At 37.0% G+C, this 23,235-nt stretch overlaps 1 protein-coding gene across 1 annotated transcript in view; it reads right to left on the bottom strand.

Annotated features, from left to right (window-relative positions):
* Positions 1–6,748, bottom strand: part of TRIM9 (tripartite motif containing 9) — a 173,317-nt gene extending 166,569 nt beyond the window's left edge. Inside the window, exon 1 of the mRNA XM_036749208.1 lies at positions 5,774–6,748. Within this exon, the coding sequence (XP_036605103.1) occupies positions 5,774–6,595 (822 nt within the window). The 5' untranslated portion in view covers positions 6,596–6,748. The remainder of the gene's footprint in view (positions 1–5,773) is intronic.
* Between the last annotated feature and the right edge of the window lie 16,487 nt (positions 6,749–23,235).

Raw genomic sequence — 23,235 nt, 5'->3', positions numbered from 1 at the left:
ATACTGCTTTCAGGAAACATTATAAAAATGAGAGATACACACAAAGATAAAATAAAGGGCAGGAATGGAATTTAGTAGGTAAAAAAGCAGGGATAGTAAGCATAATCTCAGACAAAGTTAAAATAGATTTAATCAGAAGTGAAAAATAGAGAAACTGCACTGTGTGTCAGCCATATTATTCAATATCATTTTAGACCACTTAAAATACCTACCCAGCATAAAATAGCTGAGTATATACCTGCCAAAAGAGACACAGAAACTACATGACCATAAACATAACATACTTTTTTATACAAAGAAACTCAGAGCTAAATAACTGAGGTAATATTTATTGTTCATGGGTAGGTAAAGCCAATGTAACTTTTAAATGATAATTTTACCTAACTCATCTATTTATTCAAGGTCATTCCAATTAAATTACTAAAAATCTTTTACTGAGTTAGGAAAAAAATAACAAGTTTAATTTGGAAGAAGGTCAGGAAGTTCAAAGAAACCAGAGGGAAAAGATGTAAAGGAAGTAGATTCAGCAGTATCAGACCTTAAAGTACATTATGAGGTGATAACATTGTTGAAGTGTAAAAAGAATAATTTTGATTATTTTAAATTAAAATTTTCTTGTATAAATAAAACCTATGTAGCTAAAAATAGAAGGAATGCAGAAAATTAGGATGGGGGAAACTTTCACAGACAATCTCTCAGACAGGGTATGATTGGGTTGGAATATTGCTGTGGTGTAGGAAATGATGAGCTGGTTGACTTAGAAAAATATGGAAAGACTTGGACATATGAAGGAAGATGCTATCTACCTTCAGAGAAACAGATAATAGGAGGAAATATGCATAATATGATCTTACATATATGTGTATGAGTGTATGTGTGCACATATGTGTATGTTTAGATAGATAAATTGTAGCCTTCTTTGGGGAGGGCAGAGGGAGAAATAAAGTAAAAACTACATAGCAAAGAACAAAAGAAAACCAACAGAGAAGCAAAGAAAAAGCTGGGGAGCATGAAAAAATGTATGGTACTTATTATATAGGGGTTTTTTTTAAATGGAAATTTAATGTTTTATATTGAATCCTCTCATGCTTGGCTGTGTACTTGGCAATTTTTTTTTCTTTTTCCATTTTGTATTTCAGTTTAAAATAAAAAAAATTACCAGAAAAAGAAAAGAAAAGCAATGAGGTCTATAGAAGAAAGAATTGGAAAGAAAATTAATAGATTTGCACACGAGGTACAAAAATCATGCTCAAGAAAAGAACTCTCTGGATATTAGAATGAACCACATAGAAACTTATAACTCCAGGAGGCAACCATAAATATATTTTTAAAAATCAAAAGACTGAAAAAAGAAGAAAAAATGTATTTTATCTTATGGCAAAAACAGCTGACCTGGAAAACAGATTGAGAGATAATTTAAGAATCATTGGACTACCTGAAAACCATCACCATAAAAAGAACTTAGGATTCATATTTCAAGAAAATTGCCCAGATTTCTCAGAACTGGAAGGCAAAACTGAAATAGAAAGAACCCACTGGTCACCTCCTGAAATAAACCTCAAAATGAAAACTCCCAGGAACATCACAGCCAAAACTCAAAGCTTATAGGTCAAAGAAAAAATAAAGCAAGCAGTCAGACAGAATTCAAATACTAAGGAGCTACAGTGAGGATCACATATGACTTAACAGCTACCAGTATAAAAAAAACCAGAAAATTTAGAATACGATATTTCAGAAGGTAAAAGTATATAGGACATCAGCTAAGAATAACTTATCCAAGAAAATTGAGTATAACTAAATCTTTAATGAAATAGAAGACTTTCAAGTATTCCTGATGGAAGGACAAGAGTAACATAACAACTCTGAAGTTCAAACAGAGGAGTTAACAGAAATATAAAAAGGTAAACACAAATGAACAATCATAGATAAACTCCTTACATTCCTCTTGTTTTTGTGAGGCAGTTTGGTGTTAAGAGACCCAGCATCACACAGCTAGTAAGTGTCAAGAATCTGTGGCTGTATTTGAACTTAAATCTTCCTGACTACAGGTCCAGTGCTCTATCCACTGCACCACCTAGCTGTCCCAATTCCTTATACTCCAATAGGAGAAAATGATTCTCTGAACCTTATCAATATCAGTGATCACAGAGGTCATCTGGACAGAGAGTCTTGGAATGGTTATCTTATGTTTTGTTATTCTTTTTTAAATATTATTATTACTTTTTTAATTAAGATTTTTATTTTTAGTTTACAAATGTTTTGTTATTCTTAAAAGAATAGAAAGGCAGGAGGAAAAGAACACACTAGGGAAATAGGGAAGAGAAAGGTTAAGAAAAACTGTCTATCTCACATAATTAGGGTGCACAAGTCTATACAAACAAAGAAGGACAGGTGGGAATGTAACATTTATACTGATGTTTTCTCAGTATGTTCATCTGAAAAGGTCAAAGGAAGGAAGAAAATGCAAACACATACAATTGGGTATGGAAATAAATCTCATTCAACATGGAAATAGGAAAGAAAGGGAAGAAAGAGAAAAGGGGGAGTAAGAGGGAGAGCCAATTAAAAACATGACTTTCCTAGGGAAAAGAAACTTTAACTATGGATGTACAAAAATGTGTGATAGAATGTTAATGTACTGTAAAAAATGATGAAAGGGATAGTTTCAAAGAAAATCAGGGAGACTTGCATGAACTGATGTAAAATGAAGTGAACACAATCAGGAGAACCATTTATACAACAACAGCAAAGACAAATAACTTTGAAAAACTTAGGAACTCTTGTCAACATAATGAACAATCACAACTTCAGGGGAATAATGATGAAACATGCTGCCCACCTCCTCATACCTGAAAGATCTAGAATGCAGAATAAAACATACACATGTGTACACACACACACACACACACACACACACACACACACACACACACACCTCTACATATAGATGTGTGTAAATACATTGAAAATACATATACAGAGACACAGATAGATAGACGGAGAGGTAGATAGACAGATAGATGTATATATGCATTTTTCCTTGACTGTATATGACTATATGTTTTTAACAGGGATTTTTTTTCTTTTATTTTCCTATGGTGGATGGGAGGGATTTTTGCTTATGTAAAAAATTTATTTTAATAAACGTAATAAAGTAGAAACTCCACTAGTTAGTCTTATCTGTAAAACAGAGAGAACCTAGCTGCTAATATCAAAAAATTAAGAAGGAGAATCTACAACCAATGAAAAAATAAATCACTAGAAAATATTTTTCCAATCATATGCCAATAAAACTGATAATTTAAATGAAAAGATCAGTATTTACAGAAATATAAAATATCCAGATTAGCAAAACAAGAAATCAAAGTTTAAAAATCCCATTTCAGAAAAAAAATAAATTGAACAAGCAGTAAATCTGAAAGAAAAAAAGATCAGATGAATTTACATATCAATTCTATCAAACATTCAAAGAATAATTAATTCCATTATTACAAAAACTGCTAAATTATGAAAAAAGGGACCCTATCAAACTCCTTCAATGCTAGAAATATTATCTTTAGATCTAAACTATGGAAAGAAAATTGTTAGCCACTATACCTAATGAATATTGATGCAGAAATGGAGTATTCAAAATCCATTGAATCAAATATTAGCAAAGAGGCTCTGGCAATATATTGCAAAATTATACACTATGACTGGGTTAAATTTATACCACTAATTTGTGATTAATTCTCTAAAAAACCTAAACATAATGTGCTATAATGACTCTTTTATAATTTAACAAGATATACAGAAAATGCTTTTGAAAACATACAACACCCAGTTGTTGTTTCTTCTTAGGTTTTAAACATCACTGGAAAGCATGGAAACAGACCTTTCCTTAACCTTTTCTTAGAGGAAGCACCAACACTATATAGGTATAGAAAAAAAATGCTAGAGACCTTTCCAGCAGCTTGACAAACTCATTCCAATAATAAGCTACAAATTGATGCACGACATATATTATAATGTAAATGCATATAATATGCCTGTATAGTCATGCCATAAACAAATTAGAGGAGCTAGAGAGGAGATACCTTTCACAATTAGGGATAATTAGGAATAGGGGAAGAGTTCAAGGTTCCTGATGAACCATGCCATAGAGGTCACAGGAGATAAAATGGATAATTTTGATTACTTAAAATTCAACATTTTTCTGGACAAATAAAATCAAGGCAAGTAAAATTTGAAGGGAAATAGTTGTGTGAAAAGAAAATCTTTGTAACAAATTTCTTTAATATAGGTGTCCTATTGGAGATATATAAGGAATTGATTCAAATATGTAAGAACAAGAGGCATTCTCCAATATATAAATTGTGAGAATACATGAACAGTTAAAAAAAGAAATCCAAGATATTAACAGCTATACGAAAAAAATACTCCAAATCACTAATAATTATAGAAAAATAAATTAAAACAAGTTCATAGCTATCAGATTAACAACGATGACAAAAAGGGAAAATGTCAATTGTTAGAGTGTCTGTGGCAGGACAGACACACTCATTAATTCTTGGTGGATCAGTGAATTGGTATAGTCATTATACAAAGTAATTGAAAGTATAACCCAAAATTCACTGAAGTTTATCCTGTGTTTGCTTTCCCCTTAACATCCTCCATAACGTAAATTTTAAAAATAAAATTAAAGCACAAGTTTATGCTGATTTTCTTGGGAGATACTGATAGCAAGTGTCCCCTCCAACAGGTGGGGGATATAACATCAATAAATGAGACTTTCAGTCTGTAGACACTGGAAAAAAATAAACACGTTAACAGGTGACTTCTACAAGGAGTTCCCAGTGGCGTTTGCTGAAGCATAAAGACAGAGAGCCCATTGCTGGTGCATTATCAAGATGGAGAGGGCTCAGCAATTCCCAGGTTGAGGCAGATCCACAGAGTATGCCCAATTGAAGTTACTTCTGCCTTAGTTCTCTGCACGCAGGCGGGAGGGGATATCAGCCTACGCAGCATCTGTTCCTAAGGCAACAGCAGTTTTACCACCTATACAATGACTCCGGTTGTTACACTGAGATGCGGTGACACACTGGCGTGAGGTGATGTAGTTAGAAGCTAATTCTAGTTCATCAATATTCCATTTACGCTAGACATATTCACAGCAACCACCCACCCAAAAAAGATTCAAAGATCCAGGGAGCTCTAACCCCAGCTGATCTTTCTAAGCCAACCGCATGCGCGGTCACATTTTCCTCGGCCTTCTGGTGAATTTACACTCCCATTTCCCAATAGGTCTGTGTGAGCATAAAGTCTCCCGCATCTTGTGCATCCGCCGAATTAGAACAAACATCTAATCCTTGCATATTTATTTCTCCATTTTATTTCTCCAGGAGCACTGATGCTACCAGCAACTAAGCGCGTTCCATTGGAAAGCTGACCACAGCCGTACTCTGAAGGCCAACTTGTGCAGATGACCTTGAACATCACTGTCCCTCAGACCATCCACTTCGTCTTCCCAGTTCCTCTTTCTGAAGCATTCAGTCTCCCACTGAATTTTAAAGGGCACCATGTCTCCTGCAATGCACCAGACAAAGCAAGAAAACAGTACCCCGCACTGCCCCCCTGACCATAAGGTCTGAACGAGGTGTACTGTGTTTGAAAGAGAGGAACACCCTAGTGCAAAACAATTTTATGACGGTACAGATGGAAAGAGTGCAGTTGTGGCTGGGAAGGGAAAAGGGGTCTGGGGAAGGGGGGACGGAGGAGATTTAGTAAAACTCACCTTGTGCTGCTTCCACATAGCCCCCAAAGCCTTGACTTCATGACTAGAGTGTTTCCCCTCTTCCAAACACTGGTAACACACAGGCATCTTGCACTGGACGCAATACATACTGTGGTTTTCCAGCTCATGATCCGTGCAGGTGGAAATTTTGCGGGGACTCAGCCGCCGACTAACCCGGCCTTGGGCTGGGGGCACCAGTCGGTGTTTAGCCAGAGGTCCCCTAGGCGGGTGGCATCTGAGCCGACATGGGTCGCAGTAGAAAACATCGCACTGTTCGCACATTACTGTAGCCTCCTTGGGCGCCTTTTCACAGAGCTGGCACTTGAGGGCCGCAGCTTTGCTCTGCTGATAGCGATCGATGACCCCTTCCAGAACGCGGTTTTTAGGAAAGCCGCGCAATCCCCGGTCGTCTAGGATCAGGCTACGGTGGCACTGTGGACAAGTGATGCAGGAGTTGCGAGGAACTGGGGCCAGAGATGCTGACAAGTGGGCCGCAGGGGGTGGCATGGCCGGGGGAAACACTCGGACTCCGTTGGGGGACTTCTGACAGGGAGTGGTGGGGGCACTGGCGAAACCTGCATAGGAGCCGTAGCCGCTGTCCGCTTCGCTGTATAGACTCATCTTATCCATGTCCAGATAGTCATAATCAGAGACCCCAGAACCGGAGGCCCGACGGCTCTGGGGAGACTCAGACTCCGGGGTCTGAACCAGGATGTTGCGGGCGCACGCTTGGCACAAATTGTGAGAGCAAGGCAGAATGATAGGCTCTCGATAGAAAGAACCGCACACCGGACATTTTAACTCTTCTTCCATTTCTTCCATAGGCAGGCTGGGCTGGTAAACCAAACGGCTACAGAATGGTGCCTCAGACCTATACAGCTGAAAGTCCCCTCTAGTTAACAGGCTAGACTTGGCCAGCACCTTGGCCTGCAGCAACAGCAGGAGGAGTCGAACCAGTTGCCTTCGGATTACCCTGGTTACAGCAGACTGTCACTCCGGCTTGCAGAAAATGAGCGAGACAGACTGGACCTCCCCTTCCATGCTGCTCGGCCCATTGGGGGAATGAGGATGGATGGAGACCTACGATTGGCTCCGGTCCCTTTCAATCAACTTGCCTCCGCAGATAGCAAGAGATTGGGGGAGTAGGCGGGGAGGTGGGGGTTGGGGGATGTTGATGAACTAAGGAGTCTGCGCTTCAGCACCCTATAGAGTACTGTAGTGTTGGGGAACAATTCACTTTTCTTGCCTTCCAATCTTCCCTACTATCTACATGGGCAAGGGGTGTGAGAAAACACTCCCAGATGAGAGGTTATTTTGACAGAGAGTTCTCCCCCGGACTCACTCTCCCCTCTCCCCTAGCCAAGATTGATTCATTTTTATGACCTTTCCACTGTAGCAGCTCTGCCAGAATACTATGTAAGCCGTTTCTTCCCTGTCTTCTGTCCATAACCAAGCTGCTCATTTACCGGCAGGGACAGGAGTGAACTGAGTATTGTATTTTTTTTTTTTACCTTGGGTCTTAAACTTTCCATTTCAGTTCTTAAAAGGTTTCTGGTTTGATCTTAGTCTGTCTCAACTCCATTTTTCATTCAATTGATTTCCAAGAATCCCCTATGTTTCCACACTGCATTATGTAGCATGACTGTCTCATAGGAACAGGAGCTCTTTAAGTTCAATGAGAGAGAAAAGAAATAATCACTATGTGAAGTCAACAGGGACCAAGGATAGATAAGAACAAGTCGTTGTTCAAGGAGCAGCATACCAGGGAGAGAGAGGGACACTTTTTAATATCACTCTTCTTATCAATGCACATTATTATTTTTATAATTTATGTATAACATTCTTTTTTTATACTTTGAATTCCAAATTCTCTCCCCCTCTCCAGCCTCTCTCACCCATTGAGAAGGCAAGCAATATTATATCCATGTGAAGTCATGCAAAACATTTTCGTATTAGCCATGTTGAAAAAAAAGCAAGAAAAATAAAGTAAAAAAATTGTATACGTCAGTGTGTATGCAGAGTTCATTAGGATTCTCTGGAACTTGATAGCATTTTTCATCATAAGTCTTTTGGAATTGTCTTGCATCATTGCATGGATGGGAGTAGCTAAGTTTTTCACAGTTGCTCATCCTTAAAATATTGCTGTTTACTACATACCATGTTCTCCTGATGCTGCTCACTTCACTTTGCATTGATTCATATGTCTTTTTAGGTTTTTCTGAAACCATCCTGCACCTCATAATGTGATAGTTACCCATAACAATCATATACCATTATTGTTCAGCCATTCCCCAGTTGATGGACCTCCTCTCAATTTCTAATTCTTTGCTACCACAAAGAGAACTGCCATAAATATTTTTGTATATGTAGATTCTTTTCCTTTTTCTGTGATCTCTTTGGGATATAGATCTAATAGTGGGATTGTTGAGTCAAATGGTATGCACAGATTTATAACTCTTTGGACATAGTTACAAGCTGTTCTCCAGAATGGTTGGTCCAGTTCACAACTCCAGCAGTTTCCTATTTTTCCACATCCCCACCAGCATTTGCCATTTTACTTTTCTGTCATGCTAGCCAATCTGATAGATGTGAGGCAAAGTTCAGAGTTGTTTTAATTTGTATTTCTCTAATCAATAGTGATTTAGATCATTTTTTTCATGTGACTATTGAGAGCTTTGATTTCTTCTGAAAACTGCCTGTTCATATACTTTAACCATTTATCAATTAGAGTAGCTTGTTTTTATAAATTTGTCTTAGTTCCACATACTTTTGAGAAATTAGGCCTTTACTAGAGAAGCTTGCTATAAAAATTACATTCTCCCCATTTCCTGCTTTCTTTCTAATTTTGTCTGCATTGGTGTTCTTTGTGCAAGAACTTTTTTTATTTCATGTAATCAAAATTATCCATTTTACTTTCTGTGATCCTCTTTATCTGTTGTTTGTTCATAAACTTTCCCTTAGCCATAAAACTGACAGGTAAATTTCTCCATGCTCCCCTAATTCATTTATGATATCATCCTTTAGTCTAAATCATGTACCTATCTTTACTTTAATCTGGTATACTGTGTAAGATGTTGGTCTATACCTAGTTCCTTTCAAACTGCTTTCTAGTTTCCCCAGCAATTTTTGTCAAACAGGGAGTTCTTGCCCACAAAGCTTGGATTTGGGGTTGGTTTATCAAACACTAGATTACTATGGTCATTTACTGTTGTGCACTGTGTACCTAATCAATTCCAGTCATCCAGCACTCTATTTCTTAGCCAGTACCAGATTATTTTCAATCTGCTTTGTTACTGTTACTACTTCGTTAAATAGTTTGAAACCTGGTATGGCTAGGTTGCCTTCCTTCGTATTTTTCATTGATCCTCTTTCATGACCTTTTGTTATTCCAGGTGAATTATTACTATTTTTTTCCTAGCTCTATGAAATAACATTTGATAGTTTGATTGGTATGCTGCTGAATGAGCAAATTAATTTAGGTAGAATCCTCATTTTCATTACGTTGACTTGGTCTGCCTACGAGCAATTAATATTTCTCTAATTGTCTAGATGTCTCTTTACTTGTATAAAAAGGATTTTGTGTTCATATATTCATTGGGTATGTTTTGGCAGGTAGACTCCCAACCATTTTATATTGTCTGCAGTTATTTTAAATGGAATTTCTCTTTCTCTTTTCCTGCTGGGTTCTTTTGGTAATATATAGAAATGCTGATGATTTATGTGTGTTTATTTTATTTCCTGCAAATTTGCTAAAGTTGTTCATTCTTTCAACTAGTTTTTTAGGTGATTCTCTAGGATTCACCAAATATACCATTGTATCATCTGCAAAGAGTAGTAGTTTTGTTTCTACATTACCCATCGCAATAACTAGCATTTCTAGTACAATATTGTACAGTGGTGATAATGGATATCCTTTCTTCACTCTTGATGTTATTGGGAAGGCTCCTAGTTTATCACAATTACAGATAATGCTTGCTTCTGATTTTATCTTTCTAAGAAAAGCTCCATTTATTTCTGTGCTTTCTTGTGTTTCTCATAGGAAGGATGCTGTATTTTGTTAAAGGTTTGTCTGTAACTATTCCTATGTTTTTTGTTGTTGATATGATCAGTTATGTTTATAGTTTTTCTGTGTTGAATGAGCCCTGAATTCCTGGTATAAATCCAACCTGGTCATCATTTATGATCTTTCAGATACGTTGCTTTAATCTCTTTGCTAGTATTTTATTTAAATCTTTTTGCATCAATATTTATTAGGGAAATTGACCTATATTTTCTTTTACTGGTTTTAACTCTCCCTGGTTTAGGTATCATAACCATATTTGTGTTTTAAAAGGAATTTGTTAGGACTCCTTTTTAACCTTTTTTTTCAGATATAGTTCATATAGTTTTGGCATTATTTATTCCTTAAACGTTGTGTAAAATTCACTTGTAAATTCATCCGGTGCTGGGAATCTTTTAGAGAGGTCATTGATGTTCAAATTCTTTTTCTAAGATAGGGTTATTTAAAGCTAGTTAACGGTTATTTAAGGGTTTTTTCCTCTTCTGCTAATCTGGGCAATTTATATTTTTATAAATATTCATCCCTCTCACTCAGACTGTCAGTTTTATTGGCATATAATTGGGCAAAATAATTCCTAATAATTGCTTTGATTTCATCTTCATTGATGGTGCATTCACTTTTTTATTTTCTGATACTGGTAATTAAGTTGTCTTCTTTCTTTTTTAAGTTAAATTAATAAATTGTTTTATTGGGTTTTTCTAAAACTAGCTCCTAGTTTTATTTCTTAGTTTAATATTTTAATTTAGCTTTTATTCACCTCTCTTTTGATTTTCAGGACTTCCATTTTGTTTTTTAATTGGGGATTTCTAATTTTTGGAGTTTTTTTAGTTATCCAATTCATTAATCTGTTCTTTATCTCTTTTATTGATATATACATTTAGAAATATAAGTTTGAGGGGCAGGGCCAAGATGACAGAGTAGAAGCAGGGACCTGATTGAGCTCTCTCCCCAAACCCCTTGAAATACCTGTAACAAATGACTCTAGACAAATTCTAGCACAGCAGAAGCCACAAAATGACAAGGTGAAGCAGATTTCTAGCCCAAGACAATCTGGAAGGCCAACAGGAAGGATCCACCGCCCCATGCCCAGAGTGAAGTGTAACCCAGTGTGGGCCAAGCCAGCAAAGATGGAACTGGAGAAGACCTCAGGGCACTGAATCACTGGCAGCTGCAGCAATTTCCAGATTTCTCAACCCACAAACACCAAAGGCAGCTTCAAAGGTCAGTGGGAAAACTCTCTCACTGGGGTGAGAGAGGAGCTTGGTCAGGCCACATCCCCAAGCCACAGGGCAGTGGCAGCCACTGACTCAGCTGCAGATGCTTCTGGAGCTCTCAGCCTGCTAGACAGCAGGAGAACTGAGTGGCTGATCTGGGTCACAGTCCTGGGTGGTGATCCTGGGGTGAGGAGGAGCTGGTGGCAGTTGCAGAGAGGGAACCTTCCTTGCAGTTCCAGGGCAGAAAAGAATGATTGCGGTTGCTCACTGACCAGGTCCCTAGAGATATCTCTGAAAACAGCTGCAGAAAACCCCTGAAACTTTTACACCCTGCACTTAACTAAGAGCTCAAAAGTCAAATAATTGGTTGGGAAAATGAGCAAACTGGAAAAAGAATAAGCCTATAGAAGGTTACTTTCTTGGTGAAAAGATGTTTTCTTACACACTTATTGATGAGAAATATCAAGGCATGCAGCTAGAGGAAGACAACAAAGTCAAGGCTTCTACAGCCAAAGCTTCCAAGTAAAATATGAAATGGTCTCAGGGCATGGGAGAGCTCAAAAAGGATTTGGAAAAGCAAGTAAGAGAAGTAGAGGAAAAATTGGTAAGAGAAATGGGAGTGATGCAAGAAAATCATGCAAAATGAGTCAACAGTTTGCTAAAGAAGACCCAAAAAAATGCTGAAGAAAATAACACCTTAAAAATAGACTAACCCAAATGGCAAAAGAGGTCCAAAAAGACAATGAGGAGAAGAATACTTTGAAAAGCAGAATTGGCCAAATGGAAAAGGTGGTCCAAAAGCTCGCTGAAAAAAAATAATTCCTTAAAAGTTAGAATGGAGCAAATCGAAGCTAATGACTTTATGAGAAATCAAGAAATTATAAAATAAAACTAAAAGCATGAAAAAATAGAAGACAATGGGAAATATCTCAATGGAAAAACAACTTACCTGGAAAATAGATCCAGGAGAGATAATTTAAAAATTATTGGACTACCTAAAAACCATGATCAAAAAAAAAGCATAGACATCATCTTTCAAGAAATTATCAAGGAAAACTGCCCTGATATTCCAGAACCAGAGGGTAATATAGAAATGGAAAGAATCCACCAATCACCTCTTGAAAGAGATCCCAAAGGGAAAACTCCTAGGAATATTGTAGACAAATTCCAGTTCCCAGGTCAAGGAGAAAATAGTACAAGTGACCAGAAAGAAACAATTCAAGTATTGTGGAAACATAATCAGGATAACCCAAGATTTAGCAGCTTCTACACTAAGCGATCAGAGTGCTTGGAATATGATATTCCAGAGGTCAAAGGAGATAGGATTCAAACCAAGAATCACCTACCCAGCAAAACCGAGCATAATATTTCAGGGGAAAAAATGGAATTTCGATGAAATAGAGGACTTCCAAGCATTCTTGTTGAAAAGACCAGAGCTGAATAGAAAATTTGACTTTCAAATACAAGAATCAAGAGAAGCATGAAAAGGTAAACAGGAAAGAGAAGCCATAAGGGACCTATTAAAGTTGAACTGTTTACATGATATTTGTAACTCAAGAGACCTTTCTCAGTAGTAAGGTAGTTAAAGGTAATATATACACATATACATCTATACATATATATATGTATGTATGCATATATGTATATATGTATGTATATATGCATATGTATATATACACATGTATGTGTATATATGTATGTGTACCTATGTGTGTATGTATATGTTTGTATATATGTGTATATATATGCATGCGTGTGTGTGTGTATATGGGTGTGTACATATGTAGACAGAGAGAGGGCACAGGGTGAGCTGAATATGAAGGGATGATACCTAAAAAATAAAATTAAGTGTGGAGAGGGATGCACTGGGAGAAAGAGAAAGGGAGAGGTAGAATGCAGTCAATCATCTCACATAAATGAGGCAAGAAAGAGGGGAAGAATGGGGAAGGTGAGAGGGAATAAGTGAGCCTTACTCTCATCAGATTTGGCTTAAGGAGGCAATAACACACACACACACATAATTGGATATGGAAATCTTCTCACCCTACAAGAAAGCAAGGGGGAAGGGGATAAAAGAGAATAGAAAGGACAGCAAATTGGGGGAGGGAGCAATCAGAAGCAAACACTTTTGTGGTGGTACAGGTCAAAGGAAGAATAGAATAAATACAGGATGGGACAGGATAGAGGGTAGCATAGCTAGTCTTTCATAACATGACTGTTATGGAAGTATTTTTCATGACTTCACATGTATAACCTTTATTGAGTTGCTTGCTTTCTCAATGAGGGTGGGTGCAGAGGGAGGAAGGGAGGAAATGTGGAACTCAAGACTTCAAAAATGAATGTTAAAAATTGTTTTTACATGTAACTGGGAAATGAGATATACAGGCAATGGGGTATAGAAATCTATTTTGCCCTACAGGAAAATAATAGGGAAAGGGATAAGAGAAGGGGGTGGGGGGTAATAGAAGGGAGGGCAGGTTGGAGGAAGGGGTAATCAAAATGCATGCTGTCCTGGGGCAGGGGGAGGGGAGAGATGGGAGAAAATTTGGAATTCAGAATCTTCTGGAAGTGAATGCTGAAAACCAAAAATAAATAAATTTATTAAAAAATGTCTTTTTCCTAAGCACTGCTTTAGCCGTATCTCACAAACATTGACATGTAAGCTCATTTTTGTCATTATCTTTCAGGAAATTATTGATTATTCCTATGATTTGTTTTTTAACCTGGTCATTTTTTAAGATTATATTATTTACTTTTTAATTAATTTTTAATTTGTGCTTCCATAACTTTTTAATGAAAGTAATTTTGATTGCACTGTGGCCTGAAAAGGGTGCATCTAATATTTTCTGCTTTTCTGCATTTGTATGTTAGGTGTTTATACCTTATACACAATTAATTTTCATGAAGGTGCCATGTATAGCATTTGACCAATTCTGTTTTTTAAGATGTTATTTTCTTCAGTATTTTTGTCTTTTTTTAACCAAATATTATCTTTTTGTAGGGTTTTTTAATTGCCTTATTCTCATTCCTTCTCCCAGTTTTCCCCTAACACTTTTATTTGATTTTTAAATTTTTTTTAGCTCTTCCAGGAATTCTTGTTGGACTTATATCTAATTTATATTTCTTTTTCCTTTGAGGCTTCGCATGTAGTTGTTTTGACATAGTTGTCTTCTCAGTTTCTGTATTTTTTTATGGTTAGGTTTGTTTTGTTTGTTTGTTTGTTTACTCAGTTTCCCAGCCTATTTCTTGACTTTGCACTTTATATTAAAGTTGGGCTCTTCTCATGTAGAGGTAGGGGGAAGCACTGTCTCAAGCTTCAGGCATTTTCATGCTGTTGGTTTTAGAGCTATTTTGTGGGGTTTGGAAATTTTCAGTGCTCACAAGGTTGTGTGATCTGGGGAGATTTTGCTGTAGTACTTACCCAGAAAGAATCTCTGATCCTTTGCAGCTAGAAGTGCTGTTACTGCTCAAGGACCCTGCTCTCTTTTGATTAAAAGTGCTAGTATTTATCTTCTCCCTGGAACTGCAACCCAGAAATGGAGTTGGGCAATGGAATTGCCAAATAGTGCCCCTGTGCCCAGTGCTAGCACAAGAGTTCCCTGTAATCTCTGACTGGCTGACCAATTCCTTTACCATCTCTGGGCTGAGAGCTCTGGACACTGCTGCTGCTGGGCTTGTTGGTACCACCAAGTCCCACAGCTGATGTTGCTACCATACATGTTTTAGGCAAGCCTCCAGCCCAGTGTCACAGGCCTCTCCTTCTGAACCTCCTTGCACTGGAAAAAAAATCTCACCCTGACCTTTTGTCAGCTCGCTGCTCCAGAATTCAATTTGAAGTGTCATTTTAGAGTTGTTTGGAGGGGAATATTGAGAACTCTGCTGTAGTGCTTCTTCTGCTCCACCATCTTGGCTCTGTTTGCACTTTCTTAATACGAATTTTTAATATCAAAATATCTCTTCTCCATGATGTGGAGTGATAGGTGAAGTCACTTTTTACTTCATACCGATAGTTACTCTGGACAGCCATTTCTGTTTCAGTAGGGAGAACCCATGGTTCTTAGCAGCTGTCTTGTTAAATTAAAAAAGGGAAGCACATAATAACTGTCTCATAGAAAATTATACTTTTTATAATATTGACCTTGAAGAAATCATTGAGAAAATGATGGTATCTTTCTGTTTCGGCAGGAACATTTAACACAGAGTGCTGATTATTGCGTGTTGGAGAAAGTCCCCATTAAAAGTGCAGCAATTTAGAAGAAAAATTGAATCCATATTTTATGTATATAAATATGCACCTTTGTAATCATGTTTTAACTCGTGAGTTGAACAAGTCAATGAGTTTTAATTTGTTGACACATGATAGTGATTTGAAATAAAATAAATGGCAGTAATAATATTTGTAGATTAGTTTTTAGCAACTAACACAAAAGGAAAACGGACATGGCTATACATAGTAAACACAGAATTTCTTATAATCCTTTTCTTTATAACAAAATTTTCATTTTGCTAAGGAAGTTAGATAAAAACCAAGTGAAGCAGAGATGTATAATCCTGTATCTTCATTTCTTGAAATTCATTTCAGTGAAACCCAATTCAGTGGAGAGTAGAAGCAAATCAATATTTCCCAAACTTCCTACACTCTGGAGCAGTTCCCTAAATAGCCCTAGCACTGGGTCACCCAGAACCTGAATCATCATTGCTATGTAATAAAAGCAGCTAACTGATTAAGCTGCTCATGGAACCTAGTTACAGCTATAAAATGAGTTTAAGCAGAATTAGGATACATTGTGTTTGTAGCCCACTTTTTGTTTGAAAATTTATTGATAACTAGCAGCTTATCAGAGAAAAAAGTGGAAAGAAGTGGTAACACAATCCAAAACGTTTTAGGAATGCTGATTTCTTATAGAAACCACAAAAGGCAAAATCTCCAATTCATTCTTAATAGTTGCTTTGGTCATGGTATACTTATATTCAGAGCTGTTATGAGAACAGGGTTACTGGAGTTTTGATCTAGGGTAGTGACATCCGGAGGGGAGGACAGGGGAGTGCTGGTAAATGTTTCACAACTGAAATACAATACACTTTCAAGTTTAATTTGCTTATTAACATTTTCTTCATCTTTTTCTTAAATCTGGACAATCAACAAAACAATAAATCAAGCCCTGATGTGTAGCATTTGCTGATTTGGGAGGTGTAATTTTGTGAGCACTGAAAATTCAACAATGGCTCTAAGGAGCCAGTAAACCTATTTCCAGTATACCCCTAAATGGAGGCATACTTCTTCCCCATGATGGTCATCCGGCATCCCCTCGCCTATCCTTTTTGCTGACCTAGATGAGCCACCAACCCTGGGGCCATATCATCCCTCTACTAGGACCAGCTTTCCTCTCTTGCTGCCTCTTTCTGGAAATTTGGGGATCAGAGACCATTCAATATACAATAAGTTTTCTTGCCACTCACTAGGGCTCCTCTCCTGACACAACTGTATCTGTATTGTTTTCCTCTCTTCTCTCCCTGTCCTGCCCTTAGTGGAAATGGCCCCACGGGCAAGACTTCCTCACTAGAGCTCTGGTTTTCATAAATTCTTTCAAAATGAAGAATAATTTCCTCCAATATAGTTTTGTGATTTTTTGGCTTAAATGTCATTTAAATTTTATTAAGGAGAACATTTGAAAGAAAGTATATTGGCTCGAATGGGTCCTAACTGGAAAAGTTATTCCTAAAGGGTCCAGTATGGCTTGGTATTGCTCTGTCAAGTAATACACTAATTTTTTTGTTATGAAATATTACTTGATAGTGTTAGATTCTGGACATGTAATTTCATTGGTATTGGGAAGTCCTGGATTTGAAAACTCCATCTAGCCATGTCAGTTGATAATTCTCTGAAATTTATAGTTTTTAGAGAGTTGACAAGCACTGAGAGGTTTAGTGACTTGCCCAGATCATACAGCCAGTATATATAAAAAGTGATACTTGAACCCAGGTTCCTGACTTTGAGGTTTCATTTCTAGTCACTACAATAAACTTTGATTAGTTCTCATTCTTTGATATACCCTTAAATTCCATTTAATTAATTTGTTCTTGAACTGGATAATTAGACTACTTCAAGGACAGTCCTTAATAGAAATTTCACAGTTTCCTCCTAATTAATATTAATTTCCTAAAATGCAGTGGTAAGCCCTTGCAGATTTTTCTACCAATATAAACTGCTCAAAACTAGGTTGTTTTGTTCATCCTGAGCTCTCCAAAAATACCTTCTGCCTTATGTTTAATAAGAAATAAAAATTAAAATACAATTTATGGATTATAGCAAAGTATTCAATCACTATCATGTCATGTGGAAATTTCTTCTTTATTCCATCTGGTGATTAACATATGCCCCAAGGGTAGGTGGATTGATGACTGTAATTTCAAAGAATCCTATATATGTGCAGGTATTCATTTATATAAATGTCTGATTATTCTCTGAAACTTACAGTGTTATTCACCTAAATGATGTCCTTCAACAGTGAATCACACATTAAAATATACCATCTTCTTTTTTCGTGGTTTGCAAAGGCAAAAGTTTTCCAATGCTTCTGAGTATAATGAAAGATAATTAGTTCCATTCTTCCTACCACAATAAGGAAAGAGAACATAGTAAACTATAAATTTCTCCTTCACTGTCTCTTTTACTTTACTCTAAAATAAGGCCTAATCTAGGTTCCAGTGGATAATCACTGGCCTATGACTGACAATCTAATGTGACCAATGATTTTGTCCCTTTTGTGTATCTCTGAGGATCACTTTAAAAATGCTATACTTTAGGGGAAATCACTGCACATAATGAAAGCTATTGTTTCAAAAATGGCTACTGTAGTATTTGAGATTTTGGATAGAAATTCCAGGGATGCTAAAAACTTCTAGGAAATGTTTAATTTGAAAGGGAAAAGAATAATCAGTTTTCTGCAAAGCCTATTACAAAAAAAAGATGACTCAAATTATAGATTAAAGTTATGTAGTCTTCCACTATGGAGCTTGTGAGGCTTGGTTACAAAGAAGGCCTGATTATCCCACTGGAATTATTATATAAAATTCTCCTGAGTTCTTGACAATGATACTACCTGGCTATATGACCTCATAGAAACACTCCACATTTGGGGCCAGCTTCCCTTTTATGACCTTGAAAAATAGAAATAGCATTGCATTCAGAGTATAGGCCTCAGTTTGAGTCCTATCTTTGACAGTTTCTAACTATGTAATTGGACATATCATTTAATATTTCTAAGCTCCAGTTTGATCATTTGTAAAAATGCAACTAATAATACTAATGCTACATATCTCACAGGGATGTGAGTAAAACATTTTGTGAATCATAAAGTGTTATACAAATGTGAACGAGAATACTGGAAAAATAGTATGTAAGGGAGCAGAAATGAAAGAGGTCAAGTAGACCTGGGAGGTAATGTGGAATATTGCTAAAGCTTGCAAAGTGCTTTATATGTACTATCTCATTTAATCCTCACAACAACCCTGTGAGGCAAGCCAGCCTAGCTAAAACACTAAGGAACTCTGGGGGAGAGACAAGAGGCAGCATGTGCCAGGCCGTGTACTAAGCACTGGGGATGCAGAAAGAGACAAAGGGAAGTCCTTGCCATCAACGAGCTTACAATATAATGGAGGAATCAACATGCAAACAAATATACATCAACAGGCTGGATTAAAAAGGAGATAATTAAAAGAGAGAAGGCACCAGGATTAAGAAACATTGGGGAAGACCAGTAAAAAATAAAAAAGAGAGAGAGAGATTTCATTTGGCACTTAAAGGAAGTCAGAAAAGTCAGGAGAGCTGACCAGGAATGGGAGACAACCAAAGAAAATGCCAAGAGTTAAGTGATGGAGTATCTTTTTGAGGGAATAGTTAAGAGGCCAATGTAACTAGATGGAAGAGTACACATCAGGGAGTAAGGTATAAGAAGATTGGAAAGTTAGGAGGAGGCTAGGTTATGAAAGAAATATTTTGTATTTGATCCTAGAAGCCAGTAGGGAGCCAGTAGAGTTTATTAAGTAAGGGAGTGGCATGATTGGACCTGCGCTTTAGGAAAATCACTTTAGTGTCTGAATAGAGGAGGGATTAAAGTACTGAAAGAACTGAGGTAAGCAGATCTACCAGCAGGTTATTATGATAGACCATATATGAGGTGATATAAGCTTCCAGTACAGTGGTGGCAGTTTCAGAGGAGAGAAGTAGGTGTATTCAAGAGACATTCCAAAGGCAAAATTGACAGGCCTTGGCAGAAAATCTGATTGAGGGTGGGGTGGGGAGGTTGAGAGAAAATTAGGAGTCTAGGATGACTCCTAGGTTGGAAGTGTAAGGGACTGGGAGGATGCTATTTCCCTCTACAATAATAGGAAGGTGAGAAGAGAAGAAGAAAGTTTAGGAGGAAAGATAAGTTCCATTTTGGACATGTTGAGTTTAAAAAGTCTACTGGACATACAATTTAAGATGTCTGAAAGGCATTTGGTGATGTGAGATTAGAGGTCAGGAGATGTTGGAGCAGAGGAGGTAGATTTGTGAACAATCAGTATAGAGGTAGTAATTAAATCCAGGGGAGCTGATGAGAACACCAAAAGAAGCAATAAAAAGGGAGAAGAGAGTTTGGGTCAGAACCCTGAGGGATGCCTGTGCTTAAAGGGCATGATCTAATAATTCAGTGCCTGATATCCTATTTAAGGAACTAGAAATGGCATGGAAGAAAATGAAGCTGAAAGGAATTGCTGGATCATACCAAGAACAGATATTAAGAAATTCATACTACTGGCAACATAATTTTGAAGTTACTGAGTGATTGAGAGTGATAAAGGCTGACTCTACAAGAAAACCTTGGGGTTTATTAGACTGAGAACTAGTTTGACGTGGGATGCTTCACATATGAGTGAAGGGTCAGTTTCCAGTGAACCTTTGATACATTTTTCATGGTTCAGCTCATATTGGTTATTTTAGAATGCAAGGATTATATCATACAATAGATATGTATGGTATAGCTCCATAACCCAAAAATTGACTTCTATGCAAATTTCTAGGTTTTAAAATTTGTTATAAAATTAGAGAACTAGATAGTTTAGGAAACAGTCCAATTTCCATGGTCATATAGCATATTTCAGTATAGTTCTCTTACTACCTTTGTGATTCTGAGCAAATCATTTTATCTCATTCAACTTTAAATTGCTCATCTGTAAATGTGGGAATTGTGAGGAAGACCTGGGTTCAAAAACAGCCTCAGACACTTATTAGCTGAGTAATGATGGACAAGTCACTTAACCCTGTTTGCCTCAGTTCCTCATCTGTAAAATGAGCTGGAAAAGAAAATGCAAAACCACTCCAGTATCTTTTCCAAGAAACACTCCCCCCCCAAAATAAAGGGTTTACAAAGTGTCAAACATGACTGAAATGACTAAATAACAATCACAAAGATCTCTTCTAACTCTAAATTTATGAACCTATGCTCTCTTCAAAATATCTAACTCATAGAATTCCATCTATTCCAGAGGATACTTTGTCTTTCAGTAAAGTCTCCTCCTGGTCCTGATAGGTATTGGGACTTTTAACTCCCCTTCTGTTACAGATAATGGAAACCTACTTCTCCTGATTGAGTAGCTACTATTAATTATTCAGTGCCACACAAAGATCCTCTGTAACTTGTAGCATATAGATTTTGATGCTTTATTGCTCCAGTGAAGTGAATGAATGCTTAGTTATCTCTCCTTCTGTATGAAGCAGCAAAAGCATATTTCATCATTTATGCATTTACTGAGAAATAACTCATGCTTAATTGTTTAGAATACTCATACTAGGCCTATAGCCCCTTTTAAAAATTGACAATAATTTTTATTAATTACTCAAGTACTTAAATGTATCTATGATCTCACTGAATTAGGATTTCTCTCAAATGGATACTGATTATAAGTTATCCATGCCTGAACATTTTCTCTCTAACAAATAATAATTAATGATAATAGTAAATAGCAAGCATTTATATATTCTTTAACATTTGCAAAAAATTTTATATATGTAAGAGTATGAAATCATACCATTTGGCTCTGGTTCCTTGACCAATGTAAACACCTTTTTGATTGAATCAGTAATTAAATTCAAGGGAATTAGAGAAGGACTAGCAAGTGGGGGGGGGGGGGGAATTTGTGTTGAGGTGGTGCTTGAGCTAAGTCCTAAAGTGAGTAAGGGATTCAATGTGAAGAGGAAATGCATTCCAGGCATGGGAGATATTGACTTACCCTTTCTTGGCTTCAGTTTCATCATCAATAAAGTTAGGGCATTTGACTTGAGAACATTTAAGCTCTCTTCCTACGAGGTGAATTGCCATTTTTACGGTCCAGAGAGAATGCTAGTTTGGCAGAATTATAGAATGTTAGGAGGTGAGCAATGTATAAGACTGGAAATATAGCTTGGTATCAGGTTGTGAAGGGACTTAAAACCCAAACACAGAAGTTTTATCTTAGATGAACCAAGGAGCTACTGGAGTTTTTTGAGTAAGATCACACCTGCAATTCAAGAAATCACTTTACCAGTTATATAGAGGATGACTTGGAGTTGGGAAGGATTTGAGGTGGAAAGACCAATTAGGATGCCATTGTAATAAGCCCTGTAAGAAGGCATGATAGCCCAAGCTAATGAGAGCTGTTGTGGAGGTAGAAACTTCCAGATTTGGCATCTGCTTTAATATGTGGGCTACTACAAGGAGGTTACTAACAAGGAGAATGGTATTGCCTTTGACAGATTTAGGAAAATCGGTAGAGGTGTTGGCTTGGGAAAGAAGATAATGAATTCTGTTTTGGACAGGTTCAGTTTGAAATGTCAATGGGACATACAATTGGAAATTTCCAATAAATCATTGGGTATATGTGACTGAAGTTCAGGGGAGTGATTAAGTCTTAGTGTATAGATCTGGGAGCTTCAGAGAAGATAATTGAATCATGGCATTTCTGTGAACCTGATGGAGTCACCCAGTAAGATAGTAAATAGAGAGAAAAGTATCCAAAGAGATTTTTGAGGAACACTCACAAAAGGAGCATGATATGGATGATGATCCAGCAAAGAAGAATGAAAAAGAATCCTAAGACCATGGGAAGAGAGGGAGGAAAGAGTAGTGTCATGAAAAACAAGAGAAGAGAGGTCATCCAGGAGGAAAGGGTTGTCAATAGTGTCAAATGCTTAAGAGAGGCCAAGTATCATGAGAACTAAGAAAAGATCATAAGATTTAGCAATTAAGACATTTTTGGCAACTTTGTCAAGAGGAATTTCTGTTAAATGATGAGAAAGAAAGCCAGATTGTAAAGGGTTAAGAAGTGAGGGAGAGGAGAAAAAGTGAAGGCAGCAAGTATAAACAACTTTTTTCTACTACCTAGTTAGATTGAGCCATGGAGGAGAACTATAAGAAGATAGCTTGAGGGGAGGATAGTATCTAGTGAAGGTTTTTTAAGTTGATTTGGGTATGTTTGAAGATAATAGGAAAGAAATCAGTTTAGGGAGATATTGAAGATTAGTGAAGAGGATGAGAGAATAAATCTCATTGAGAAGATGGTGGGTGAGGGGGGCTGTTTTGACAGGCAAGAGTAATAATTGGCTTTGGCCAAAAGTTAGCCTCATTAGAGAGTGGAGCAGAGAGTAGGGGATGATGTCAAGGGGTTTTAATAAAAAGATGATAAAAAGAAGAAAAGAGTGAGTTCACAATGAATAGCCTAAATTTACTCTCTAAAGTAAAGAGTGAGTCCTCAGTAGTGAGGTTGAGGGAAAGATAGAAGAGTAAGTGGCTTGAGGAGAGAAAAGATATGGAACAGCCTCTGGGAAGAAAATAGGAAACCAATTAGGCAAGAGTAAAACATAAGTCATTCACACTACCCTCTGTGAAATGAAAAATTTAAATAATAACAATAAAAATGACAATAGCATTTATACAGCACTTTAAAGTTTGCATGTCACTTAAAAATATCTCATTTGATCCTCACAACAATCCAAGAGGTAGGTGCTATTACCATCCCCATTGTACAAATAAGAAAACTGACAGAGATTAAATTACTTGGGTCCCAGAGTTAATAAGTGTCTGGGGCTGTATTTGAACTTAGATCTTCCTTTGGGTCCAGTGCTCTATTCAAGGCACCATTTAGCTGGAGCATTGTCAACTCAACAAACA

This window comes from Trichosurus vulpecula, chromosome 3 (genome assembly GCF_011100635.1).
Source record: "Trichosurus vulpecula isolate mTriVul1 chromosome 3, mTriVul1.pri, whole genome shotgun sequence".
Lineage (NCBI taxonomy): Eukaryota > Metazoa > Chordata > Mammalia > Diprotodontia > Phalangeridae > Trichosurus > Trichosurus vulpecula.
Note: the sequence above shows the minus strand (reverse complement) of the source record. Positions and strands in the feature narration are given on the sequence as shown.